This window comes from Rhododendron vialii, chromosome 3a (assembly GCF_030253575.1).
Source record: "Rhododendron vialii isolate Sample 1 chromosome 3a, ASM3025357v1".
NCBI classification, from domain to species: Eukaryota; Viridiplantae; Streptophyta; class Magnoliopsida; order Ericales; family Ericaceae; genus Rhododendron; species Rhododendron vialii.
In genome coordinates this window covers 6,381,758-6,409,470 of record NC_080559.1, presented here as the reverse complement: position 1 = coordinate 6,409,470, position 27,713 = coordinate 6,381,758, and the positions used below count along the sequence as shown (strand labels likewise).

Sequence of the window (27,713 nt, the reverse complement as noted above, 5' to 3'; positions counted from 1 at the left end):
ATACTGAGTAAACAGAATTTTTCCTCTGTCATCTGTGTATTTGGTGCGTGTGAGTGTATGGACAAATTTGGGGCACAATAATTGGTATCAGAGATGAGGAGAGCAAAAGTGGGTGCTCTGTTAAAACTTGCCAGGAAGGAAAGTTAGCCGAATCCAACTTTTGGTCACACCAATGCGAAGCTCTGGTCGATAGGAGTTCAACGACCAAAACGGTGCAGAGATCGGACCACCGAGGTGTTCACACAGGTTGCCGGAAGCAGAGCCTCTGGGTGCTCTGTATTTTTTTCCTCCTCCAGATTAATCTGGAGTGTCGGCAGGAAAAGGGAGGAATATTTCAGTGCCAAGCAGGTATTGCATACGTGGCACTCACTTGGCGCATCCGAGCCGTCCGATACATTTTTGGGCGGCTCGAATTAAAACATTCTCTCTCCTCTTATCCCAACACTTTCTCTCTCCAAATCTGAGCCATCCAAACACATAATGGACGGCTCGGATGCGCGAGCGGGCACCACTTGGTACCCGCTCAGCCAGTGGCGGATCCAGGATTTCTATAGAGATGGATCACCTTTCAAGCATTACCTTTTTTTTTTTATCAACAAATTTTTTGCCCAACGTCCATAGGGAATCCATGGTGAGAAGAGATTGTCTCACCGACACCATGATGTACAAGAGACACCATAAATAGCATGAAAAAACTTTGTACAACAACCAGCAGCAGAAACAACATAGAGATAGATAGCAACAGTATAGAAACAACAGCCAAAAGCACTCCAAACTATTATTCAAAAGCATGGATTACTTGTCACGCCCTCGATTTTCAACATAAATTAACAATACCATTTGAAATACAAAGTCCTCACAATCGTACGTACAATACCCCAAAATACAATACAGTTTCTGATTCCATAAATTGGTCTACAAATACAATCTTTCAAAGTAGGAATTTCATAACAAAGTCGTTTGTTATACAAGAATAATAAAGTACTCTCCGAATAGCTTTAATCGATAATGTCAGCATGCACTCCAAGTACTCCATGACCATGACCATGACCTGCAATGAACCTGAAATGGTAGGTTGAGCAAACACGTGCCCAGTAGAGAAATCTACACAACTATTATATACGAATGGGATGACAGGTGGAATGAATAATAGAAGTAAGGTATGGTATCTCAAATGATGAAACGAAACACAACTAGTAATTTTCCCAAGGTCGAAGACATAAATGGAGTACCGTGACTACACACCAAAACTCTAATTCAACCACGAAGACTTACTATCTATATGATTTTCTCATGATTGCCACTGTTCCTCATACTACTTCGAATCACCAATCCGATATCTTGACTTATGAAACTATCGTAATCAAAGAATCGCAACACCAATGTCTTTCGTATCACTTACACTTTCACAATGATAGCCCATTTCCATTCACATCGTGTCACAACTTCCTCATCATTCTGTATCATGAGCAAAGCTCCTGCCGGGCCAATTAAGAAATCCCGATACTCCCCACTAGTTCCGTCGTCACTGATGGAGCTAATTCAAGTCACACATCAAAGGTCACCATACCACAATCCCTTTGATACACTTTACAATTTAGCCATTCATCTCAGTCACATATAATGAATTCACAACGAAAACTTATTCACATAGAAGTAATACAGATAATTTCATCTCAATCAACTCGCAATCGTTACGTTAGTAGTTTCTCATCACCATACAAGCACTCACACATCAAAAGATAAACTCTCACAACGAGTTCATAGATTTCCACCTTGCAACTCGCAAAATCGTATAAGTTACACAAGAGGTGTACCACATATCAAACACAAGAAAATGTCTCATGTATCCATGCCTAGCATTGTTTAACTCAAAGAAGTGTTCTAAGTGTTCGTTTTTTCACTTCGCATGTCATCACATTCAACCTTCGGCCACCTATACTCCTTATATTCTCTAAACCCTTGTTTCGGTGGATCAAACGACTCATACGGAACCCAATGACCACTACCAAGCGTTAAGTATACCACTAATCTCGTCAAACCATTCAACTAGTACTCAGGGGAACCTAAGAACAACCATGTTTCACCCAAACGATTCTAAGGAAAAAGGATTTCCCAACGTATACGAACATATCTATCTTATTTTGGCTGCCAAATCTTATCGGTTAAGAATTGGAAGATGAGACCACCACCATTGGAAAGTACATTTCCGGTACATGAATTTCGATATAAAATTTGCCCAAAACAGAGTTCGGATGAAAAAGTTATGCCCGTTCGAAATTTTGCCAAAATGCTGAATTTTTCATTTCCTACCGGTAGGACACAATTTCCTACCCGTAGGAGACCACGATTTCACGAAAATGACATTACTGGACAGCTTTTCTACCGGTAGGACCAAAACTCCTACCGGTAGGACCTGGGTTTTCAGTGCACAATTTTCAGACTCCACTAGAACATTTCTAACAACGAAAACAACGATCTAAGGCACGATTCAAACACCAAATCAACACATACACACATAATAGAAATGAGAAATCCCTACCTCAAGGGTTTTGAGTAAAACCCGACCCTTTGACCCAGTCAACCGTAGCTCCACGAGGTCCGATCATGATTTTTCTTGGATATTCGGAAAGCCCGTACTCCCAATAGCAACTTTAATACTCAGGCTTTGTCCGGAATCTCACCCTAGGTGAATGAAATCGAAGAGAGAAGAGAGGAGAGAAAGTTTCGGAGGAGAGGAGAGAGTTTGGCCGAGAGAGTGAGAAAAAGAGAAAATGGGAGAAAGTAGTCTCCTGGGGAAATTATTGGCATGGGGAGTGATCCCATGCTCCCACCCCACACACACACACGTGCACCTCTCGCACAATTACTCTTATATCCTCCCACGAACACGTCACACCGAATATCCGAACCGTCTATTTCAACGGGCCGTACATTAACAAAGGAGAAAAAAAAAATACAGCCTAAAATAAAAATAAAATAAATCACGGGTCTCTACATTACTTCCTAAAAGTTATTACAATTGACAACGACGGGTTTTCATGTTCTGAAAGCTTTGCATGATTGTATCGTTTTCAATCCCATCAAAAACATCTCTTTCTATGTACACTACCAAACTATTATTCAACCACTAATCATTCATTCGATTCCGCAGTCGATTCTTCACAATGTTCATCGCAGAAAACACTCTTTCATCAGTAGCAGTTGCAACCGGTAAGATCAATGCCAATTTCAAGAGCAAGTAAACTAAAGGATATAGTTTATCTCTCCCGGTCTCTACCATTTTCTTAGAAAGATCATTAAGTCCATTTAACCTCGAAAAATCCTCATTCAATTGCACATCAAAGATATATGAATCAAGCTGATCAAAAAGAATCATGAGCTCTACTGGAGAAAATTCTTTTGGATAAAACTCGACAAGACGAATCAATTTCTCCTTTGCAAAATCATTGAAGCAGTTGGATGGATTTAAACATGCCACACAAAGTAACAACTCACTATTTACCTCGGTGAAACGAGCATTTAGTTCTTGAAATTGCATATCAATAACTCTAGCAGAAACCTCGACGTGATAATAATGCAAGTTAGTAATTTGTTGTGCTTTTCATTGGCCTTTCCCTTCAACAACAAATTTATCATCCATGTTGGGGACATTAATTCCATACTTTTCACAAAAGGATGAAACAACAATAAATAAAGAATCTCAGCCACTATCCCTCGTCACCTGGAGTCTTCTTTTTGATGTTTGAACCAAATATATAGCATTCACAATATCTTGATCTTTTCTTTGTAGCGCTTGTGACAACTCTGATGTAAAAGCCAACACTGCACCTTTCAAAAAAGAAGAAGCCAACACTGCTTTCATCAAGTGAAGACTGAGAACATATTCAAAAGACCGCATCAAGTTCTTCAATACCTTTGCTTCAGATCGTTGTTCTGAGTATGTACCCTTATCAAATATGATTTGAAGCACATCAATCACAGGTGAAAACATATTCATTATGCTTATTAAAGTACCATAGTGCGAGCCCCACCGTGTATCACCAAGATGTTTAAGGTTAGTTTCTTGATTTAAGCCTTGCCTACTTGAAAGCTCTCCAACACTAAGTGCCTCGACAACATTAGTGTAGTGTATCCCTTTTAGAATATCAAGGCGTTTACATGATACTCCAACACTAATCACCATTTTATTAACAATATAAAACAGCATGGAAATATCCTCATGATTCTTTGCCACAACCACAAGTGCTAGTTGTAATTGATGTGCAAAGCAATGCACATAATATGCACATGAATTCTCATTTAATATTAAAGTCTTAAGGTCATTAAACTCACCTTGCATATTACTTGCCCCATCGTAACCTTGCCCCCTTAATCTAGACATACTTAATCCAAGTCAACAAAATAACATCTCCATTGCTTCCTTCAGTGAGAGAGCATCGGTATTTGCAACGTGCTCAATGCCCATAAAATGCTCAATCACATTACCTTTTTTGTCCATATACCGTATTGCAACTGCCATTTGCTCTTTGATTGATATGTCCCCAGCTTCATCAACCAAAACTGAAAAGAGTGAATCATCAAGATCTTTCACAATCGCTTTCATAGTTTCAAAAGCAGCTGCACTTACAATGTCCTTTTGAATATTAGGAGAAATCAACTTCAAATTCTGTGGAGCATTATCCAATGCAACACCTTTGACTTCTTCATTCTGGTCGGCAAGAAACTTTAAAAGTTTAAGAAAGTTACCTTGGTTACTTGAATGTTCAGATTCATCATGACCACGAAATGCAATTCCTTGTCTAACGAGAAACCGAATACAATCAACCGACGCATTCAAGCGGATTCGATAATCAATTCTAGCTTGGTTTGATTGATTGTCAAATACTGTTTGAATATGTTGCCTTTGGTTTATCAAGTCCTCACACTTACCCCAAGCTTGATTATGAGCACTATTCGGGCCTCCCACATGATCATTGATTATCTTCTTCTTCTTCCAATTTGAGTAACCCTTACCATCAAATTTATCCCCGCCCGCTTGATCTCTGATCTCTGGCTTGAAAGGATAACAATAAAGGCAAAATGCGGCATCTTTTGCTATGCTATACTCTATCCACGTAGGAAACTGGTTGCACCACGCCTTGTTACGTCGATATTTATTTACAAATAGCGTCTGCGGAAAAGTATGGTCACGTGGTTGAAAGGGACCCTTTTGCAAATAGTATCTGCGGATTTGGTCTTGCTCATTAGGATTATAATCACCAATTCGGGGTCGAAGTCCAAGATCAGCGGGAAGGTTTTCCAAGTTAATTTCTACACGTCTTTGTTTTTGTGGTCGAGAATTATCATCATCCTTTTCCAAATTGGGCACCTCTACCGGCAAATTAGGCACCTCTACAACTACAGGTTTGTAAAATCTCTTCATGACTAACTGTTAAGAGAAGAAAAAAGAATTTTAAGCCCTATTTTTTAGAATAGAAAATCAAAACAATCTATACCTTTTCAATTAAACTAATCAATAAATTATTGTGCCTAGATTAAACTAATCTATGAATGAGAGAATGAATGAATTAAACTATTGTATTAAACTAATTAGATTAGATTAAACTAAACTAATCGAATAATAAGAAGCAAACTATTGTATTAAACAAAACTAATCTAAGTAAATAGAGGCAAACTTTTGCATATAATTAATCAACGAACTTATTACCTGCTTGGCTGCTTGTGGTTTGTGGATTGATCGAGAACGCGAGTCAACGAGATAACGAGAGCCGAGAGCTGAGAGGATTGGGATTTGGGATCAAGGATTCACGATGATGAGGGTTGAGGCTTGAGGGCGTCAGCAGACTCGGCACCGTTTCATCTTTCAGACTGATTCCAGACTCAAACAAGATGACAAGGGTTGAAGTCTTGAAGATTGATTCCAAACGATACGTTGAAGATTGATTCACGATCGATACTTGAAGATTGATTCTGAACGAGGGTTTCCGCCGTTTGGGCGAGAACAATATGTTTAGAGAGAGAAGCGCCTGTGGTGGGGGTAATCCACGTTTCGGTTCCAAAAGTTATAAAATAAAAAAAAAATCCCCAAAATTCTAGGTGGGTCACGTGACCCATCTGTGCTCATGCCCAATCCGCCCCTGCGCTCGGCACTGAATTTTTTTTTCGAAAAATGGAGAAGGAAAGCTGCGGAATGATTAAAGGATGACAAGAGAAATTATCCGGTGTGGTAGTCACCTCTAAAGGTATGTGCAACCGTACAGGTGAATGGTACCATACATGGGAATAGTGCCGTATGGGTGAATAGTGCTATACGGGTGAATAGTACTGTGATGATATGTGGCTAAAATTGCATTGGATTACGTTTGAGTCCCTAGAGTTGTAAAAAGTTGCAGTTCAACCCCTAGACATGTTTTTGGACCGCTTCGGATCCAACCTCGCACTCCATTTTTCGCGTGGAGGCTCCTAAGGTGGTGCGATTGCTTAGTGGAGTAGGAATCGGACATTTGGAGGCTGATCAGGTTATGAGGAGGCTGGTTTGCAACAAAGTGAGATGGGTCGTGATCTATTGCAGTGAGCAAGGATACATTCTTTTGAGCGTTGTATTCCAATTTGGGGGGGGGGGGGGTGCTAGAGAGCTCATTTGGTAATGACACAGGCGCTTATTGAGAGATTGATCTATTATTGATAGAGATCGATGGCTGCTAAGAAAGCCTGGAATGGAACGGGGGTGGACAGATAGGGACAAAGGAGTTGATGGTTGGAGAGCACACACAGACAGTGCAAGGAAGCTACCCACCAGGAGGATTGACAGACTTGTGATTGGAAGTTGATCAGGGCAACCAAGGTGTTTGCGGAGATGATCAACAAGAATCGGAAGTAATCTGGATCAATCCAGGAAGACCTATCATCCGAACATGCAGTTTTTGATTCGGGTTGTAGGAGGAGCTGATTGGATGGTTATTTTCGGTCTAACAATGAAGAGCCACCTATGCAGGCTTGAGGGAGTGCAATGGCAGAATAGAGCTGATGCCAAGCATGGTTAAGTAATATGGGTGTGTATCAACAATGAACAGAAGTTGCAGACGAGGCACGAGAGTACAAGGAGTCGCGACCTAAGACATACTGATATGTGTGCCTGGGAATGAATCAGGAGGTGTGTAGGATACTAGCCGATCATGATAAGTGCAACAGCTTGCTGGGAAGTGTTCATTGGTGCTCCGGATAGAGGAATTGAGATGGAGACGAGTTGAAGCTTCACTGGATCTCTTCCTTCGTGGATTTTGTGACTGGATCCTCTCCTGGAAATATGGCCATATGAGAAGGAAAGATGGTGTCTCTAACTTTGTTTTTCGTGACTGGGCACGGGCGTTCGCAATTTATCGAACGCAGTTATTGGCATCCGGAGAAGTGATGCGGGCGTTTAAACAACGGAGGAGCGTAATATAAATGGACTCTATTGCGGAATACTTGCAAACATTGTGAATTCTGGCAAAACAACCTAGGGGTTGAAGAAGAATGGTTTTTAAGGAGGCTAAGTCCCCACCATCCTTTCCTGGAAATTCACAATGGTTGATGGCAAATGGGTCATCCGAGTTCAGATGTGGAAGTATAACAGAGAGACAGGCGGGGATGTTGAGCCAGTTTAATTCCGTTGGGTTCTGCTAGAGATCGGTCATACGCAGGCCGAATGCAGACACTGTTTCTGGGGGATGCGAACATTGTTCTTGTGGATGATGGATTGAGAGCATCTGATTTTGGATGCAAGCACTCTAGTTAGGGGGTGCGGGCACTCCGGTCAGGGGGTGTGGTATATCGGCGACTATGCTGGTATGGGCCACTGAGATCTAGTAGTGATAAAGACATCCCAGATTCGCGAGTTGTGTATCTTGGCTTGGAGGTACGACGTAGGTCAGTGAGGGATACGGTATGTCAACAGAGACAGGAGTCAGCCTCTTCCTAGGTGGTGTGTGAGATCATCTGGCGAATGGAGCTTCTGGTGTGAGCAAAGGAAAGCTGTGTTAGTGCTCTGGTACACGGAAGATGCTAGAGTGGCAGTATTGCAGTCGAACAGTGTTGTGAGTTTAGTCTCAAAAGATCTAGTCAAGTAAGGAGACATTCAGTTGGGCATGGGTACTCTGGTGTGAGAGTGCTGAAAGCTAGACTTGAAGTGACATAGGCATTTGCTAGATAGGTTGAACAGGTTTGACAATTACCCCACATTGAGTGAAGGGGGTGATTGTTGGAATTCGCCCATGTGAGTGATGGCGATGGCTTGCCAAAAGTCAAAGATTGAGCAACATAAATGGACTCCGGAAGATTTAGGCATGCTCTGGAAGATCTTGGCATGGCAGAGCATTTATTGCTCTTGGAAAATCTGCCTCCTCTATTTTGTTTTGTTTCTCTTTGGTTTCCTTATAAATATTGATGTATTTATTAGGTTGAATGTGTGGTAGCAAATATGTGAGTTGAGAGGGTGAGATTGAGTGTGGGGAGCCGATTGTGGCTCCCCCGGTGAGGTTTTTTTATGTTTTTGTATATTTGTTGATATATACTTAGTAAACGGAATTTTTCCTCTGTAATATGTGTGTTTGTTGTGTGTGTGTATGAGTGTATGGGCAAACCTGGGGCACAACATAGGGTCCCTTATAAGGAAAACCTATAGGGACCGACGGGTTCGGCAACGAAATTGTACCGACAGCCGTGCCGGGCTGTCTCCGGCCACCAGACGGCCGATTCAATCTGTCCAAAAATTCTTTAAAAAAAAAAACGAGGGGGCTTGCGCGGGAATCAACGGCATCGATATGTGTAAGATGCTTGATCCAAACACCCTATTTTTCATGTATATATGTATATACATGTATATATGAAAAAATGGGGTATTTAGATCAAGCATCTAAGCACGTCGGATGTTGTTGATTCTCGCATAGGCCCACTCAGTTTTTTTTAAAAAAAATTTGGACGGCTTGGATCGACCGTCCGGTGGCCGGAGACAGCCCGGCGTGGCTGTCAGTACGATTTCGGTGTTGGACCATCGGTCCCAGTAGCAGCACTCCCCTTATAAATAAAAAGAATTTGGGCCCAAAATGGTTCGCTACGTACCATGGCTTATGGCTCTGTCAACATCTAAGACATGCACAAATCTGGATCATTGTTGAGAGTGAGGGAGAACTCACACACCAGGGATATGACGGTTGTTATTAATTAGCCAATACATATGTTTTGCTTTGGCATAACGGCCAATTATTCAACAAAAAATGAAAAAAAAAAAGAAGAGGAAATTGAGCAGAGAATTAATTAAGTCACTATCTCGAACGAAGTATCTGATCAGCAAACGGCACCGGATCCCGACTCTCGTCCTCGTCTTCGTCCTCCTGATCTTCTCGCGGTCGCGAAACCGGAAGAGGCTCGAAACTGTGCGAAGACGGGGCCGTTTCCCCACCGCCCGACACAAGGTCGAAATTCGAGTTGAAGTTGCTCGTGCTGGTGTTGAGGAGGCCTAGGTGGTGTGAGTTTGAGGAGTGGTTGGAGTAGGCCGGCTGCAGCGCTGCAATGTGGTGTTGCTGCTGGTGTTGGTGTTGATGGTGTTCTGTGTTTTGGAAGGCATTGGCTACTGCTATCCTGCTGTTTAGCAACTGGGTGTGGACCATTGCAAGCTCGGCTTGGAGAGATGCCACCTACATTAATATTGGAAACATTGTGACATTTATTTTGGAAAAGCTAATTCTCGGAGAATCAATGAGTGAAAGAGAGATAGATAGAGAAAATGTATTGGAAACCATGCACAGGAATTTTGAGACCCACAACGAACACCGTTAGCAGCTTGCAACTACATGCACTAACTGTTCTTAGTTTCATTTTCATCCGATTACACGAAAATAATTCGTACCATAAACTTGTCTCGCGTTTGAACCTTTTCAGTTTTCAGTTTTTTATTTTTAAGAAACTAGAAGTAGAAACAGGTTTATGTTTTAATAAAAACAAAAATAAGAAACATGTTTGGTAAGATTAGTGAATTCGACTGCCACAATTCCAAGCCATTTATTTGCACGATTTTCTCTCCGTTACAGGTTTATCTCACTCCTATTTTCGCTCGTGGATGCGCATTATGTGACCAAATTCCAAGCCGCCATTATTTGCACGATTTTCTTTTTTCTTTTTCTACTTCGTGTTATTTCCCTTAATTAGAAACATATTAAAAAAAAATATTTAAATAGACCTGTTGCTGCAAAGCAAGTATAGTTGACACACAACCATAAACCGGATCCGACAATCTGGCCTGGGCTTCGTAAGATATTGTCACCACGGCATCACTCCGCCGGCTCACCGGAATGTGCAGCAACAGCTTCGACACGTTACTTGCCCCAAACACCTTGTGCACGGCCGCAAACCGGGCCGCGCCCTGGTCCGTCCCGAAATGCGGAGCAAAGATGCACCCGCTCATGCACTTCCTCCTCAAGAACTTGCACGCCCCACACGGCGCCGGCGCCATAACCGGGGGCACCGCGGCATCGCCTGCGGCCATTGCGCGCTTTCCGGAGCCCCTCCGGCGGCCCTCCGACGTCTCGGCCATGTAGAGAGAGAGAGAGTATGAGAGAGAGAGAGGGTTGGAGGGGTGTTTATACTAGAATAGTGTGATGGAGAAGAGTAAATGCATGCTAGTCTCGTGAAGGCAAAGGTGAAAGTGGCAAGAATCAGTGGAAGAGAGAAAGAAAGAGACGGCATGGTTGGTAAATAAGAGAGAGAGAGAGGGAATGAGTGAAGAGGAAAACAGTTTTGGTGTGAGGGGTGCACGTGCAAAGGGAGTGTTCAATTTGCACTTGTGTTCGTTGCGCATGCATGCATGTAAGTTACATACTTCTTCGGTCCGAGATTCCAACTTATTAAGAAAACATAATCAATGCAGTTGTCATATTTTTCTTTTTTCTTTTTACCCTTTTAACTCTTTTAAAAACATCACCATTGCCTTTTTTTTATTACTAGTGATTAAGTTCAAAAGTGAAGGGTAAAAGAGTAATTAAACTCATAGACTTTTGCCCATTACTTTTCAAGTGGAACAATTTTTTTGGTACAATAATAAGAATCATCAAAAGGGAAAAAAAAAAGTAAATGATTTTGTCACTCTCTTTTTTGTTAACGTCACTCCCCTGCAAGTATTTTTTTGCAACAAAAATACACTTACAGGAAAGTGGCGTTAAAAATAAATAGAGTGGCAAAATCAATAACCAATAAAAAATAGGAACGGAGTGGTTTGTTTGCACAAGAGAGATTACGGTTTGGGTAGCTGTCTTCTTGGGAGAGCACAAGATTTGTGCTGCCCGTGGGGCGTGGGATGGTACACGTGGCTTCCCAAAAGTGAACACCAAAGACAAGACGGAAAATTACTAGCTAGTTCTGACTTCTGATTGGAAAACGGTTTTTATAATAAGTGCCTAAATCACCGGAAATGATCAAGCATAGGCCGTAGCGGTCGTAAAACGGTTAGTCAATAAAAAACGGACTGATATGTAACGAGAACAGACTTATTCGCATGCGATTTTTCATCTAACCGGGATATCGAGATGTAATGGTATCGAAAAATCCCAATACAATACGAAACAACCGATATTTAAAACCTTGGGAGTACCACGTGGGTTACTCCTTGTCTCATCATACTCAACAAAAATGCGTGTTGCTCCTTGAGCTTGGCTTATTATGTTAACCAAATCAGAATTGAATACACTTCGCTTCGGTAACTTGTAATTTTGTATTAACCAAACAAGCTACAAAAGCACAGCGGCATTCACCAGAAGTAGCAACAATCAGACCGACCTAGACCATCAATCTACCCCTATAACCAGGAGCAACCAAATCTTAGCCAACACACCAGATTAACAAAACAAGCTAGACCCTGCAGATTAGGCTAAATCAAAAAACTCTAGCTGATATGTTCCATTCTAGGCATAGCATCATGTTACTATCAGTCTTCTATACTCTCCTCCACGAGCTAATGCAGGCTCTAATTCGGTCAGTCATGATCCTGGAATGCACCTGAAGAACACCAGCACTCGAGTGTCCTCACAATATTCTTCTATTCCTTCCCCTCCCAACATGATACAAAGATGCAGCCAAGGAGAGTCCGTGCAGTAGATGCAGAAAATTTTAAGCCTCCCTTGTTCTGCACCGCCCAGTCCAGTAACTGTGATATAGTTGTACAAGCCGGACAGGCCCCATGTCTTCCTTGCATTTATCCCCAAATCTGAGAGGATCAAAAAGGGTAATGAAAGAAACATGGTCGAGGGTTTCCCCTGCTGTATTACACAAGACACTGATCATCGAGTAACATCCCCCATATTTGCAATCTATCCACGGCAAAAAAACCTACCAAGAATGCCCAAACATAGGATTATTGACCTCGTTGGCACCGAGTGTTTATACCATACAGCCTTGTACCATGTAACTAGGGGTCTTGCACGTGCTTCTATGTGCATGCCAAGCAGAATTAACAGAATATTTCCCAGTAGCAGTAAGGTTCCAAACCACTATATGTCTTCCTGAGATGCATTAGGCAGCAAAGACCCAGGTGTACTGTCCATGATCTCCTGCGTAACAAAATTCCTTCTTCTAGGCCATACCATTTCCAACCAACTTTAGCATTAAGATTTCTCCCCAAGTGGTAGACCACTCTTGCTCCAAACTTGTTATGTAATTGATCAAGAGGATGCCAGTTGTAACAACCTCAAGAAGGTTTTAAGTCCATTTCCCACCACATAAGTGATCCATGGCAGAAGTAAAGGCCCGAGCTTGAAAATTTTTGTAATGGTCCATGACGCACATTCAGGAACAAACATAGACCACAAGCATTGTCTCTTAATGATGTAGGCGCGGATCCATTTATCCAGAGTATCAGCTTAAAGGGAAAGAGACCCCATAGCACAGATGAATTGACTACACTTAAAAGCTTGATAACTTTTTAAGCTCCTTTGAATAAGCTTACGTTGCATAATGGAGAATTTAAGGATTTTGGGTCGTTCTGTTAAACTCAAGCAAGTAGTTAACTTGGGGCATTACATAAAAGCCTTCTTTAGGTGCCATTGGGCGAGTTCTTCCCATCACGGGTTGGAAAAGGCTAAAGTTAGGCTACCACTTAAGCCACCATGCAACTGCCCCTCCCGAACCCATTCGAATCCATACCAGTCTGCACCACCCTAATGGAGTGAAAATGAGACAGCCCATCCTTTACAAAGGCCTCTTAAGCTACAGCAATGTCAGATTCGACATTGCGCACCCTCACACTTCTTTGTTGATGACTTGACTCCATTCCCCCGTATTAATAGATCTAAACTAGAAGCTAACCTCCCTTCTCTTAATTGGTCCAACCCTCCAACAATTTGTTGCCCCTTCTCAAACTTCCAAGAAAGCTCTTCCTTGCTACCCCTAAGATACCTCCAACATCTTCTTCCCACGCCAATAGATCACAAACCCCAGTCACATTAGGGACGATCTTCCTCATGATTTGTAGCATCATCATTTCACAAACAAAACCATGATCAAAGGCCAAATAGAGAATGTTTGAACCAGATTATAGGACTCCCACAACAAATGGAGACCCAAGGAAGAATTCCTAAACAACCACCTAAGAAAAAATCAGAGATCGAAGGAAGTCTAAAATCTCAACAAATAAAATAAAATAAAATAAAATAAAGCAAAGGGCAAGTAAAATTGAGATCAGAAACCCTAGAACAGAAGATCGAGTTTCTATAAGTGGTATCATCTGCATTTTGTTCACTTAACGCAAGGAATTTCTGTATCATCAAACAGAATGGATGCATGCACTAAAAAATTGCTGGAATACCCATTCTCTAAGATCACTACATATGTGTTGTTATTTCTCCCAAACTATTAACATGGTGAGCTAAGCAAATTTGCATATATCTATAACAACGAGAGACCAGTTTGAAAAAATCCGGTTACATGAATATAAATGGTCGGGGTTTACTAAAACTATATAAATTGTCTTACACAGAGATATCAACCTAACAAACAAATCCTATTAACCGCAAAGTCCAATCAATGAAGAAGCTAATAGGATACCTAAAATATGAGCTTATATGCTCTACCAAAAATTTCCCTCCACAACTTTATGCATAGTAAATTGTACATCCAAAACTGGCTTCACATCTAGCAGCATGTCAGCGAGAACAAAATAATTACTAGTAAGAGACAAGCTGGGAAAAAATATTATTTCCTACCTCGAAATTCAAGTACTTTCTGAAGGCAGTACTCCAAAACAACTAGAACTGCCACAGAAACACTGCAACCCTTTTGACTTTAGCCGAATCTCCCCATAACTAAAAGTGATCTCTTCATCTTCTTGGATATCTCTGGAAGCAAAGAAACATAGGCGAGGTAACAAAGCTCCTGAGCTTCTCATCAAGACTGTTGACAGATTCCCACCATCGCAAGAATGGTTAATGAAACGTGCAACATTTCCAATCCTCGTGGCATCAATATTAATCCGCATACAAGCTTTCCCCGATGGAAGATGCTCCCTCACAACCAAAAGAGCAGAACAAAACCGACCACCAGATGTAAGTTGGTCATATATTTGTTGTCGCCTTCTTGTTTCTTTGGTTGTCAAAAGTTCGCCTAAATAACATATATTTCATACAGAGCAAAGTTAATGGTAATTCATCTCCCATAAATAGCAATTTCTGACATACGATAATAGAGTCCAATCCATACTATCACATTTAGAATTTGCATCGCACCTACATTCTATTCCACAATATCATTCTTTTAGCTTCCTTTTACCCCTGCACAAAGCATAGTGCACATTCGTGCGAGCAATTATTCACTGGTCTTGGGGCACCGTCACATGGTGCCCCAAAACTTTCCTCCACCACATATGAGTGAGATTCACACTTAAGCTACACATGAATGTGTGCAAAAAAATTGTGTTCAGACACCACGTGGTGTTCTAGGAGCCCTAATAAGTTTCCCCTTTGTGCGGGTATAGATGGCAAAAACACATACTTGTCTCCCCTAAATCCACCTAGAATATCTATTATCTTTTACTATTATTATTACCATTGTAAAAGGGAACAACCCCACTATGGTGTGAAAGCCGGTTCAGGTTGGTTCACATTTTTTTTCCCAAACTACTCCTTTAACTACCGACAAAATTGTCAAAGAAGAAGAAGTAAAAATTCTGACACCCCGATTTTCTTTCTCCCTTCTTTTCTACTTTCGCATTGCATTACTTCACATTGCATTACAGATTTTCCTCCTCATTATTCGCATAACACGACTTACACAGGCATCGCGTGGGCCCAAACCTCTAGTACATTTTTTTTAATAACTAGTAGGGCTGCTAAGCAGGTCATGGCTCGGCTTGTTAAGGCTCGGCTAGGCTCATTTAGTAATTGAGCTGAGCTCGAGCTTGAGTTTGAGGCTTGTTTACTAAACGAGCCGAGCTCAACAATCAAAAGCTCGACTCGTTATGTAAACGAGCCGATCTCGAGCTCGAGTTTTAAGCTCGTTTAGTAAACCTCAAACACTATAAACCTCGGCTTGGCTCGTTTGCACCCAGCACCCCTATTAACTTGGTGTACGGGCCACTTACATACACCTCGACCAGTACACGTGCATGAACATATCTACAAATTCGATAGAGTCATATCAATTCTACCATATTGGTTGCAACGCATACCAGCATATTCACACACAAATTGACCGCGCCGAATGAGCTGACCGGCGCGCAAGCCCCAACCTTTCCTCTCATCCTTCACAACCCTCAGCCGCACCGAAACCCCTCCCTGAGTCACCCGATGCCCACACTCCACCCCGCACCGGCAACTCGGCCCGCACTCGCGAGCCAACTCGCCCGAGTCCGAATAATCCCCGCCGCAAGGGCACCCCGCTTCCCCGTCACACCTCTCGCACTCGCACCCGTGCGCATCGAAGACGGGTCGGGTCCGGCGCTGGCCGGGGCCCAGGGTCTGGGTCGGGGTGTACGCGAAGTAGGCGTAGGGCTGGCCGTCGACGGCGTTGGCGAAGGGGATCGGGAGCTTCTCGAGGCCTCCGGAGGCGTCGGAGGTTCTGCCGGCGGTGACGGATTCGGCGATGCGGTGGAGGGTTTTGCAGGTGGATGAGGTGGCGGCAAGGTCGGGCGGGTGGAGGAGTGGGAGGATGAGGCGGGCGCACTGGAACAGAGCTCGCTCGTGGGTTTTACGGCGGTCTGGTTCTTCTTCTTGGTCTTCGGTTCTCGGACGCTTCCCCATCGACGGTTTATGCATTAATATTTGGTGCCTTATTTTTTAGCTGAATTCGACATATAGCATACGAGAATAACTTATTCACGGAGGAGTGGTGAACAAATTATTCATGGAGGAGTGCAATTTTACTCGTCAATTTCAATAATTACTGGTTGAGATATGTTTTAAACTTTAACCGGTAATAAACATCTCGAGTCAATTTTGGCCAACGAATTTTGAAAAAGCCGTATTGATATAGTTTGAGATGATTTTTTTACATAATTTCATAAAATAATGTTTTTTTTTTAAAAATGTGCAGTTCGGATAATCGGTGTGGAACCCGAGATTGGCCCAACGAAGAATGTGTGTATGATGGAGTATTCTTAATTTCTCTGTGCAAAAAGACTTATCGGTGTTCTAATGTTGTACCTCCATCCACACAAAAAAAACTTTATTTGGACCGCAAAACAAAAATTAAAAAATAATCTTTGTCGGAAAAATTTTAACTTTTTGTAACTGGTTATCAATAAGCTCTTTTATATTATCAAGTTAAAGTTTGATTTTTCGCGATGAAAATATATTTGTGCAAGTTCTCGTTTTGGATCAAGCCTGGGAGGTGGACGGGAGTGTAACATTATTCTACCAGCACATGGAGCAACCAACAAACTGCACCCTTGATGAATCTCACCTATTTCCAGCAACCTTGAGCACCTTCCAAAACCGGGATCGGAGACCCTGTAGTGCATAATTCTATCTGTCTAAAAGTGTTTTCAATAGTTCAGATAAAAGAAGAACTCTTTCAGGAAAGGAAAGAGCATACTCTTCCATTGAGGAGGGGTTTTTTTTTAAAAATTCGGACGATTAATTATTGAAATGGACGGCTAGCGCATTGCACTACTCTGTAGTGCAGGGGTGCACTACAGGAGCCCAAGCCTCAATCAAAAGCTGGTTTATATTCTCCCAAAAAAACTGGTCTATAGCCGCTGCATCTAATCACAAACCTTTTTATGTCCCTTTAATTTCCAAAAGTAAAAAAAAAAAAAAAACAAATATTGCACACCGTTTCCCCTAATTGAAATTATTTTTCGGAGTAAAAACAACAAATGGAAACACACAAAATTCTCCTGTTGTCTTTCTTGCAGCATTTAGAACGATTATCGAAAGATGCACAAAGAATATATGCATGAACATCTTTATTGGATATGAATTGCACTTGCTCGAGCCAACAATGTAATCGATGCTAATTTGGTTTTAAAGTCAAAATTGGATTCATCTCTGTGTATGGAATCAAAATATAGTTACAAGACCTATACCCAGCTCTTCTGCAAGCTCATCCCATACAGGAAGCAGTGTCAACATGACAAGGATAATAGCCACAGTCAGGACTGCTCTCCTCCATCCTCCAACATCTGTCACATCGTCCAAGCATGGTTTCTCTGGTCTCCTCTGTACATGTATTTCAATAAAATTGGGTTTGTGAACCATCATCTTGTGTTGATAAAAAAATTACCATCTTGCAGGTTGTACATTTTCGAAAACCCTGAAGAAGGGATTCACTTTGAAATCTAGGTTTCGTTATTGTTCTTATCTAGCTTAGTGATATCATACCTGACATATCAACACATAGAGACCCCAAGGAAGTGACAAAGGTCCACCGAGCTGCAAGAAGAAAATAGAAAAAACACTACAATAAACTCAATTTAAACAAAATGTCGCGTTCAGATGAATATAGATTCATGGCGCTGATTTGTGATTGAGAAACATCATCAACAAGAAAGCAAAAGTGGTTAAATACAAGAAGCGACCAAATCAAGGAGTGGCAGAATCCAAGATTCCAAATACTTGCCTAGAGGGGACAAATTAACTCTCGTCACAGGTACCAGGTGAAGCTTCACTTAGTAAGTCTTGCTGGTTTTTTGGGACCCAAACACAACGCAAACGCACCAGGCAAAAATAATGCACTAGCAACTCACTGGGTTTTTATATCCAAGTGATTTTTGTAATATGGAGCTTACCAGGATAAATACAAAGGGTTGTGGGAGAGAACCCTATGACTTCTCCTCCGCATCAGCTCTCTTTTCTCCCCGTTTCTTAACTTGTAGATGTGCTTACTAAAGTAGAACCTAATGCGTTGTTCTTCTCTGGCCTCATCAAGCTGGGTACTAGAAACATCTTTGCACCAGCTTGAGGGGGGAGTGCTGAGAGTTACAGTCCTTTTACCTTTTATTAGTTTTATCTCCAAGGGTGTTTTTTCTAATATGCACTAATGGAGCTTACTAGTATAAATGCAAAGGGTTGTGTGTGAGAGCCTAAGACTTCTTTTTTTCTTTGTGAGCTCTCTCTTTCTATACTCTCTTCCATTTTTCTTTGTATATTACTTTCAAGTCATAAACCTCCATGGGTAAAGTGCAATTGCTATCTGTTAACACATGACATCACCAAAACTAAGTAGAAAGTGACCTGTATATAAAAATCATATTAAGCTCTACAAAGAAAAGCGGAAATGCTGACTTACCGCTCCCAATCCAAGCAATGCATAGGTTGTGAAACCAAATCCCGTTAGTGCATCTTTTCCAAAGGCACCCTGTAAAATAAGTGACATGCTAATAATAAGGGGAAAAAAAACTACTATGGGAGTCGAAGAAGCCAATCCAAGGCTATACTATGCCGAAGTTATAAACGACAGTCATAAGGAATAATCACTCTTAAGGAATTCCATTGCATCACACCGTGTGAACCATTTACCCATCTCCTCTTCAATGGTTGAAAATGTAGTAGGACAACATTTATTACAAGGAGGAAAATTAGTAAGGCTCCTAGAGATGTACTTTTGCAGCATGGTTTCTAAGTATTGCACATATAATCCTGTTAATGATTGTTGCTCTTTCTTGTTCAGGTTACTGAAATGAGCTAATACAAATTACAAACTAATTAGTACCCAAATGCTCAATTAAGGACTTGAAATCCCTCCGAGAAAACGTCACCTAGAAATCAAACCATAACTCTCTTGGGGACCTGATGTAAGACCAAGAGCATATGCTTAATGATTCATTTTCCTGCATGTATTCCATCCCAGTTCTCATGCAACTACTGTCAAAAAAATGGTGGCTCCAACAAATTTATATTTTACCAATTATGAAGCTGGTCAAGTGCTATTTATTTAGCCCAAATGTATTTACTACTGTCTTAACCAAATTGTTAGGTCTACGGACTATACCACTAGACTCCAAATGTCTAATTAGACAAAACTTCCGAATGAGCTAAAATTCCATTCGAGTCAGACAGGGGAAATAATTTTTGTACTCGCTTTTTCTGTATCGGCATTCCGTATAGGGTTTTTGATGTAAAATTAGAGCATTTCCTTCATATGTGAAACTGTAAATTGTTAATCACAGCAGGGTAGTTTCGTAAAATGAAGACGAAATAAGGGGAGAGTGCTATGGGGAAGTGCTAAAATGACTTCCCACAAGTAAAAATCAAACAAGGTGATAAATTCAACGGAGTAAAGGTGCTCTCCAAAACACTTTAGGGGAATGCCTGTGCTTGTGTGATCAAGGTGAGTTAATTCAGGGTTTCAAAAAAAAGCCCGTTGCGTATTGCATTTGCCGTTACGTGATGGGATTTCGGACCTCCAATGCCATTATTTACTTAGGTATCTGCCGATATGGTCCAATATCGGCCGATATATGGCTATATCATTGATACTGACATGCTGTTAGGTTTCTCGATACCGCGATTTAAAACCATATGAGTGGTTGAAGACCTCAGTTGGTATTCAAAGGTACTTTGCAGAGCTCGAAGTGTTTGAGGGGCACAATGAGGTGATTAACATGGACTCGGCAAGTAGTCTAAGGACCGCGAGTAATGGGATTCGTGTTCAAGGTATTAGGTAGTGATGAAATTTGTTTTCAACGTTGAGATAGTGATCGACTCTCTCCCATGGCTCTTCCCCAATTTTGGTTTTTAACGTCTATCCTTTGTCTTGTGTTTGCTTGTTCTTGGTACATGTGGCGTACCACATTCCCATTCATGTTCCTCATACCTGAAAAACCTGTGTTCCAGGCAATACAGAGCCAGCATCATCTACTAACTAAAAGTGGCTCTTCTCCATGTTCTGTGCATCATGACTGAAAAATCCATCCTAAAGAAGCTTTCATTGTCTTGTTTATCTTATAGGTGGTCTTATTATCTAATCCTTTACCTTATTCGAGGAGTTGTTTTACTGATTACCATGATGAGTTTAGGTTCCAAGTGCTACAGAAACACCAACATGCTTCCTGATCTTCACTTAAGCTCCCTGCTTTATCAGACATTGGAAATTTGAAAGAAGGATACCTGTACAGCTCTTCCACCATCAAGACATCCCAGCGGAAGCATATTAAAAGCTGAGGTAGTTAAACCACACCTACAACAAGGACATATATTCTCAGCAATCCATATATTGTGATAAAGACATAACGTTAACAATGGTACCTCACCAGCCTGCAATTACGAGAGGATGGACCCAAACCGTCGCTGCATGCATTGCTCTACAAACACAAGTAGGCAAAATGTCAATAACTATTTTCAAGATAACAAGATTCTGAGTCGACCTTAAATAAACAAATTATACATCAAGCATGCATTTAGCTAAGAGAAGATAATCGTGATACCATCAATCCTTTAGCTTTCTAGTAGTAGCACACTAATCTTTATTTCTATTTTTCCTTTGTTTCTCTCTATCACTCGGGAGTACTTAGATATTAGTTAGTCCTTGTAGAATCTCAGATTATTCTGGAAACCATTACATTCAGTAAATCTGTCTTTTTTAGCGTCCTAGTGGGATTACTTCTGATGTCATGTGTTGTGTTCCAAAGGTACTAATTAGTCTTTTCCTGGGCAGAATCTGGTCAATCACTATTGCATACAATTACCTGTTTACAAGTAACCTATTTTGTAGGATTTTGTGTCTTTTATGCTCTCTATTGGGTAGGGCAATTTCGGAAGAGTTTGTTTATCTTTAGAGTTTTCTAGTGTCTATCGGAATCGTCAAAATCGTCCCTTAATGAATTCTCAACTTAAGAGTTGGAATACCAGTTTTTCTTGGTTAAAGAATGAGGGTGGACTCTTCTTTGAATTGGCATGTTGATCCCAAGCAGCCCATGTGGAGTAGGACTTCCATTTTACTTCATTTCCCTATTTCATAAAATTATTTTCTTCTTATCTATCTGAGGTCACTTTAATAGCAATAACCACCAATCACCATAACCTGAAGTTATTGGTTGCACTTGCACCCAATTAGTTTCCAAACCCCAACCCTGTTAAATATAGAAACCCACCCCTTTTCTTTGGCATTACAACCCTAGAATACAGAGATATTAAGCTCTGTTCAGGAAAAGAGCAAGCATATCAAGGATCAATAAAAGATCTTTACTCCAATGTATTAATCCAAAGGGGGAATTGCAACAACTAGAAGTTGAAATTGAGTGATATCTGCGTATGTACCATCTATTGACCAGCCAAATATATGCTAGCAAGGAAGAAACATACACATAACCCAAAGTGGCTCGGCTGATTAATCCAAGAAGCAAAGAACCTTGAAATAGCATGCCAGGAACCTGCACCAAATCCCCTGCAGCATCTGGGTTCGATGAAAGCAACAAGCCAACAGCAAACATAGAAAAAGACAGTGCAGCACCAGCAAATGGACCCGCCAGAGAAATATCTACCATTGTCCTTCTATCAGGAAGAATAGATTTGAACTGCAGAAACCAAGACTTGATCATTATTAACCGCTAACTAAGAGGTACCCTGGATTTATGGTCTCACTATCACAGGCAGCATCTCTCAACTGTCGAAACTGAGAAGAAAGTTGTGAACGATGAGGGAAAAGGACATACATAATCTCCATTCAATCAGAAAGATGGAAAAAAATAACGACCAAAAGATAAGGCCAGAAAATATGCAATGTTGAAGTTCACACAATTGAGATCATTCAGACCCACTAAGCTTTCATACCCCAGCTCTCTCTCAAACCCAATATGAATTATTCAACAGACTGAAAGGCATCATGGTAAAAGACAATTAGAAAAACAAAAAGGAGCAAAAACAAACAAATCCACAACTATATTATATGTGTAAACGAAGAATATAATTTGCAATCATGCAAATGGCTCAAATTTCTGTCATCCTAACCTTACTTCTCAAACATCGTGCGTAAAACCATGAGAACCAAGTACATCTCGTATGGACTTAAGACGTGAGCACAAGACTTCATACAAGAAGTTAACCAATTCATTGTACTTTTTGGACTACCCTACATATATTTGGCATGAAAAACTTGATTATCAACAATCACATGCAACTTATTAGACCAATGTTCGACCATTGCACAAGGCACAGGGAATAGGGGGATGGGGAGAGACTGGTTAAAAAAGGAGGGGTTCTTTCACAAATATAATAACAAGACTAATATGAATTAACATTACCTGAGTGATCGCTCCGAAGCTTCCAAGAGTAATATTAGGAATGAAGTAAGGAATGCTTAGTTTTACTTTCTTTGGGAAAGCAGCCAAAAAATGCCCAACTTCCTGCAGCAAATGAATTTTCTCATTTACATATTCAGATAACAAATGATATGACATGAATGACAGCTAGCCAAAACTTACTCTTCAAAAAAAATAATATAGCCAAAACTACGAGTTCGGCATTAGGTTCTGCCAGATAATGTATGGATAAACACAACGAGAGTTTTGTATTTACCTGGCTTGGTCTGCTAGCAATTGAAGGCACTTCACTAGAGTGAGTTATCTACCTAGAAGAAATACACCCAAAAATGGGGTAGCCACCCCGGTTCTTTTGTTTCTAATGTGGGTCCCTATTTGATATATGAAAACACTCATTGCAAGGGTTGTGAAAATATGCAGAAGTGGTGAGAGAGAGGGAATATTCAAAAAGAGGGGGAGAGACAAATACTATTGAGGAAGGGCTTGGGGCTTGGTATGCTGTATCTTGTATTAATTCAATTAACAAAGTGGAATTGTCTGTATATGAACCACGTTGGCTGTTGCTCATGAAGGGGGGATTGTGGCCAAAACTTTGTGATATTCTTTCTACATTCTTTTTGTGTTATTTCTGTTGTGCTTTCAGAAATTCCAATAGGAAAAAAAAAACTAAGAAGCCATCACAACAAATAGTTGTGAACCCTTTGAAGTTAGATCTTCCTTACAACAGTTAGGCTGGTTTAATGAGCTTGAGACTTATTAGTTATGATGCTGTGACTGTGTCAATAAATGATTATGAAAGAAGTCCAAATAATTATTTCTGCATGGAGTCCAACATAGAAGATTCTAATACACAAGGAACATTTTTGTCCCCACAAAATGCCTTCACTGAACTCAATGAACAAAAAGATAGAACTCCTCTTACATGAAACAGCTGAACCCCAAGGACACCATAAGCCAAGGGCAAAGCAGACTCCACAAATGGTACTAGAAGCTGCATGTCTGGTGGTTCAACGACATTTGGATCAGTGAAGTATTTAACTACCTCGGGTGGAAGCCTATTTAACTGCATCATGAAGAAACAGGAAATAAATTAAATAATCCACTCCTATGTACCTATCCAGAATGACAAGAAGGAAATGACTAATGAAAATGAAAGCAACACAAATTATCTGCATAAAAGCAATTGGCAACACCTGAGATGCAATTCCTAGCTCCACGGAGGAACCAATAGTGAGAAGAAACAACAACACAGCAATCACATATTGCCATAGTGTCGTTGGCCCAGGTTCTGAAACCTCTTTACGCAGCATACCAAAGCTGACACGGGGCCCACCACGTGGATCCAGTCCTTCCGAATTGGGTTCCTCAACCATAAATAGGTTGTACTTATCCCCCATGAGTTCAGCCAACTGGCTCTGGAGTTTGGCAAAAACGTCCTCGCTCTTTCCCCTCAAGTTGCCAAGAAACAGAATGCCCTCACCGAGATCTCCAAATGGCTCTTCTTTGGTAACCCAGAAGGTGGAGTATCCAAAAAGCTTTTCCTTGATTAGCTTTACATCAGTAGGATTGACCTTCTCTGGTGCAAGGAGTTCCATCAGCTTGAAAGAGTCAATTTGGAAATTATCATAAGCCGGTCCAAAAGGTGAAACTGTCGATGGCTGAAGAAGGGGGAAAAAATAAAATAGAATCAGCATTGTAATTGGGTGTCACGTAGAAGTATACTAACTCATTCACTTATTTTCATTTGTCATTCCATTGTCATTGCGTGTCACTCAGAAGTATACTAAGTCATTCACTTATTTTCATATGACATTCACCCAGTGTGTCGTAAGAAAGTGACGATGTTTTGTTGTAAATGTAACCAACTGTTTTGGCATAGCTACGAAGTAGTGCTCCACTAGTCAGTATGCACATTGGGATGTTACGCTATCAGAATTTGTGGCAATAATTTTTTTGAAATTTGTGATGGGGTTTTTTGGATGTAATTAGTTGTGTTCATTACCAAACATTGTTTGGGCACATGATATGCATGTTTTTAGGACTGTCTATTATAGCTTCCTCCTTCTGTTAATGCAAAACACACAATAGAACAATAACACAGGTTTATATCTATTGTCCATTCTAATAAAGAAAGGCAGAACACCAATTTGGTGACTCCTCCTTTTGTCATTGTGTCGACTTTCCATCTTCCCGAATTACCCATAGTAGTGGGCCGGAATAGCAATTATAGTCCAATGGGCTGATTGGACCCATATTCCCATTAGCCCAATTGTTTGGAATAGGAGCATAGAGATGCCCTGCCTGTCTAGCGGACAGCCGAGTCGGGGCACTGGCCCCTGGTCATGATCAGGCATCTTAGTGGATCTTAGGTTCTCCGAACGATTCGGTCCGGCCATGTGGCGGCACTCTGGGCAAACAGTAAATGATGAGCTTGCCGCACAGTACTACTATGGCCCGGCCACGTGCCGTCATCTGGTGCCTACACGTGGCGCGGTCCCCAACTAGGAAATAGCAAGTCTTTCAACAGTTGTCGGTACGAGCGTACGGGTCCAACCCGGTGCGGCCATGTGGCTCGACAATGCGCTGGCTGACAAGCTCGAGGCTGCTCCACTATCTGGCCAAACATTCAAGAGGATGGTTGGTGGTCGGAGACGACACCTCGCCACAGGGGTGGCATGCGTGCCAACTTGGACTCCAAGGCTGGGCAGTCCCCTATATCAAAGTTTTTAGAGGCGAAAGCGCAAGGTGAGGCGCTTGATCCTCCATGGGGCGAGGCGTATGCCCCGAGGCATTGAGGCGTAAGCCTTTTGATTTTTGATTTTTTAAATAATTAAATTAATAAAATAACTTTAAAATACAAAAAATGTGCAGTTCATAAAAGAGAGATTAATACAAAAAGATAGCATAAAGTAGAATATCAATTAATGACTTATTATTACCTTATTAGTTAATAACTAATAACTAATTGAGAAACCCTATAACATCACTTTATTAGTTGTTAACTTTTTATCTTATTAACTTATCACTTTATTAGCTATTAACAAAACACATCAATTCGTCCTTTAGTAAAGAAAAAAAAAAGTACAACTGTTTAAGAAAAACAGAGCCCAACTGTAGATGATGATCAACTTCAACATGGCAGCAAAGAGAGGGGGTTTAATTAGGAAATTACCAAAATTAGATTAGGAAAATTTCTCTCCTTAGGCTTACGCCTCACCTATCGGGGCGTAAAAGGCGACTGAGGCGTACGCTTCAGCGCGCCTAAGGAAATTAGGCAACTGCCTATGTGGTGCATCGCCCAAATTTTGAAGCCCTGAGGCGTTTTGGCATTGCCTCGCTGCCCCAAGGTGAGCCCAGAAAACGCCTTTGAAAACATTGCCCTAACAGGTATGCTCTTTTCTCTCCTGCTAAGTTGGTTTTCCTCTCTTTGAGCCGGAACTAACTTAGCCATCGGAGTGCCCACCGGCCACCTTCAGCTGGTACGGAACTAACTTAGCCATCGGAGTGCCCACCAGCCACCTTCGGCTGGTAGGCACTAACCGTTTGCTTCTTGTGTAGTGGACGGAAGGGAGAGAGGAGCTAGGCAACCCAACTCACAAGAGAACTAGAGAAAGCCTGAGAAGGAGAGGCTCAATCCAGAAGACTGAACACCACCCCACACTCATAAATACAGAAGAGTAAAATACTCCTTTTCTAACCACCCCACGTTCAATAACTGACTCAAAATACGCCTAACTACATCTAGAACCCAAAATTCCATCATCCTTAAAAAAGAACTACCCCTTCAAAAGGGATAATCCTATATTGAAGTGAACACTTATAGTTTCTTCTCCCCTTTCTCTACTTTCACATCTCATATCTGATCCCGAATTAATCTCAGTTGTAGATTTTCCACTTTTCCTCTTTTACCTAGTACAATTTGCACATGCCTGCCCACATGTTAAAAAGAACTACCCCTTCAAAAGGGATAATCCTATATTGAAGTGAACACTTATAGTTTCTTCTCCCCTTTCTCTACTTTCACATCTCATATCTGATCCCGAATTAATCTCAATTGTATATTTTCCACTTTTCCTCTTTTACCTAATACAATTTGCACATGCCTGCCCACATGTCTAGTGTGTGTGTATAGAGAGAGAGAGAGAGAGAGAGAGAGAGCGCTCACCCTCGACGAAACAGAAGCCGGTGAACCCTCCTTATCCAACTCACTCCCGCTCCGTTCTTCCGCCTCGTCCCTCGACGCCGTCGCCAGATTCGAATCCTTTGACGCACCGTCGCTGCCCTCTCTATCACTATCACCATCACTATCACCGTTCTCATTCACAGCAAACCGCCTAAGTCTAGCAAAATCCCTACCCAGAAGAACTCGTTCTTTGCACAGGAAACACTTGCTCTTTCGCTCGACCAACTCAATCCGTGTCCTGGAAGTACTTCCGGTTGTACTCCATCGGAGCTTCGGGTTCACAATGCCGAAACTACAGCTCGTCAGCGTTCCCATTAAATAATATATATGGCCTATACGTGCATATATATTCGTATGTAACTGCGTCTATCAAGGCCTTCCGAAAGTGTTCGATGTCAAATTAAGCAGTGATCGATGGGCTTCAAATAGCGGTTAGAGAGAGAGAGAGAGAGAGGGGGGAAGAAGAGAGGAGTGCTTGGGCAATGGGCAGCGATATCTTCTTTTCTCTAGTAGGTTTGTATGTGCCCGAATTCTGCCAATAGTTCTCTTGGTTTATCCGTTCTAGATTTTTTGTGAATATGTACCATTTTGTCATAATTCCGTCCCACTTTGTTTCGCCTATTTTCTTTTTTGAAACGTTCTAAAAAATTATTTATATCTCACAATTTATAATTTACCTAATAAGACACAAGGTGTGATAATCAGACAAACACAAATTCAAAGAATAGTTGAGATTCATTTGATCCAAATGGTTGACAAGGAAATTTGCAAATGTAATGTAAGTGCTCACATTCTTTGTAGTAATTGCAC

General features: G+C 41.2%; 5 protein-coding genes and 1 long non-coding RNA gene across 8 annotated transcripts; all 6 read right to left on the bottom strand.

Annotated features, from left to right (window-relative positions):
• Positions 1 to 776: 776 nt before the first annotated feature.
• On the bottom strand, positions 777 to 2,922 carry LOC131318465 (uncharacterized). Its single transcript, XR_009197699.1, has 2 exons — positions 2,543 to 2,922; positions 777 to 1,062 (listed from the first exon to the last, which is right to left on the bottom strand). It is a non-coding gene; the product is annotated as an uncharacterized LOC131318465 (long non-coding RNA).
• A 141-nt stretch (positions 2,923 to 3,063) lies between these two features.
• Positions 3,064 to 3,646, bottom strand: LOC131318464 (uncharacterized). The gene has a single exon (XM_058348263.1). It carries the CDS (start codon positions 3,539 to 3,541, stop codon positions 3,131 to 3,133), a length of 411 nt encoding a protein of 136 aa, XP_058204246.1. The 5' UTR covers positions 3,542 to 3,646; the 3' UTR covers positions 3,064 to 3,130.
• A 750-nt stretch (positions 3,647 to 4,396) lies between these two features.
• LOC131321076 (uncharacterized) lies at positions 4,397 to 5,425 on the bottom strand. Its single transcript, XM_058352091.1, has one exon. It carries the CDS (start codon positions 5,423 to 5,425, stop codon positions 4,397 to 4,399), a length of 1,029 nt encoding a protein of 342 aa, XP_058208074.1.
• Positions 5,426 to 9,178: 3,753 nt separating this feature from the next.
• LOC131318463 (LOB domain-containing protein 20) lies at positions 9,179 to 10,620 on the bottom strand. Its single transcript, XM_058348262.1, has 2 exons — positions 10,220 to 10,620; positions 9,179 to 9,677 (listed from the first exon to the last, which is right to left on the bottom strand). The coding sequence occupies exons 1-2, from the start codon at positions 10,571 to 10,573 to the stop codon at positions 9,306 to 9,308; spliced, it is 726 nt and encodes a 241-aa protein (XP_058204245.1). The 5' UTR covers positions 10,574 to 10,620; the 3' UTR covers positions 9,179 to 9,305.
• Positions 10,621 to 11,522: 902 nt separating this feature from the next.
• LOC131318462 (histone-lysine N-methyltransferase SUVR3) lies at positions 11,523 to 16,324 on the bottom strand. Of its 2 annotated transcripts, none has more exons than XM_058348261.1 (3): positions 15,692 to 16,324; positions 14,232 to 14,628; positions 11,523 to 13,615 (listed from the first exon to the last, which is right to left on the bottom strand). In XM_058348261.1, the coding sequence occupies exons 1-2, from the start codon at positions 16,275 to 16,277 to the stop codon at positions 14,240 to 14,242; spliced, it is 975 nt and encodes a 324-aa protein (XP_058204244.1). In that variant the 5' UTR covers positions 16,278 to 16,324; the 3' UTR covers positions 11,523 to 13,615; positions 14,232 to 14,239. The 2 variants fall into 2 exon arrangements, with proteins under 2 accessions (XP_058204244.1, XP_058204243.1); XM_058348260.1 differs by having other exon boundaries at positions 11,523 to 13,603.
• A 1,089-nt stretch (positions 16,325 to 17,413) lies between these two features.
• LOC131318461 (probable zinc metalloprotease EGY1, chloroplastic) lies at positions 17,414 to 27,425 on the bottom strand. 2 transcript variants are annotated; one of them, XM_058348259.1, is made up of 11 exons: positions 27,280 to 27,422; positions 26,886 to 27,235; positions 23,914 to 24,378; positions 23,643 to 23,783; positions 22,703 to 22,804; positions 21,765 to 21,976; positions 20,714 to 20,764; positions 20,571 to 20,640; positions 18,751 to 18,819; positions 17,844 to 17,894; positions 17,414 to 17,681 (listed from the first exon to the last, which is right to left on the bottom strand). In XM_058348259.1, the coding sequence occupies exons 2-11, from the start codon at positions 27,216 to 27,218 to the stop codon at positions 17,523 to 17,525; spliced, it is 1,653 nt and encodes a 550-aa protein (XP_058204242.1). In that variant the 5' UTR covers positions 27,219 to 27,235; positions 27,280 to 27,422; the 3' UTR covers positions 17,414 to 17,522. The 2 variants fall into 2 exon arrangements, with proteins under 2 accessions (XP_058204242.1, XP_058204241.1); XM_058348258.1 differs by having other exon boundaries at positions 26,886 to 27,425.
• Between the last annotated feature and the right edge of the window lie 288 nt (positions 27,426 to 27,713).

Coding starts and splice junctions, on each gene's coding strand:
- LOC131318463 (XM_058348262.1), bottom strand. CDS start 10,573: ATGGCCGAGACGTCGGAGGGCCGCCGGAGGGGCTCCGGAAAGCGCGCA. Junction 9,678..10,219: donor TACTTGCTTTGCAGCAACAG/GTCTATTTAAAT, acceptor ATATTAATGTAG/GTGGCATCTCTCCAAGCCGA.
- LOC131318464 (XM_058348263.1), bottom strand. CDS start 3,541: ATGCAATTTCAAGAACTAAATGCTCGTTTCACCGAGGTAAATAGTGAG.
- LOC131321076 (XM_058352091.1), bottom strand. CDS start 5,425: ATGAAGAGATTTTACAAACCTGTAGTTGTAGAGGTGCCTAATTTGCCG.
- LOC131318462 (XM_058348261.1), bottom strand. CDS start 16,277: ATGCATAAACCGTCGATGGGGAAGCGTCCGAGAACCGAAGACCAAGAA. Junction 14,629..15,691: donor ATTTGTGTGTGAATATGCTG/GTATGCGTTGCA, acceptor TATGTTATTTAG/GCGAACTTTTGACAACCAAA.
- LOC131318461 (XM_058348258.1), bottom strand. CDS start 27,218: ATGGGAACGCTGACGAGCTGTAGTTTCGGCATTGTGAACCCGAAGCTC. Junction 24,379..26,885: donor CGGCTTCTGTTTCGTCGAGG/GTGAGCGCTCTC, acceptor CCCCTTCTTCAG/CCATCGACAGTTTCACCTTT. Junction 23,784..23,913: donor AGCTAGGAATTGCATCTCAG/GTGTTGCCAATT, acceptor TTCATGATGCAG/TTAAATAGGCTTCCACCCGA.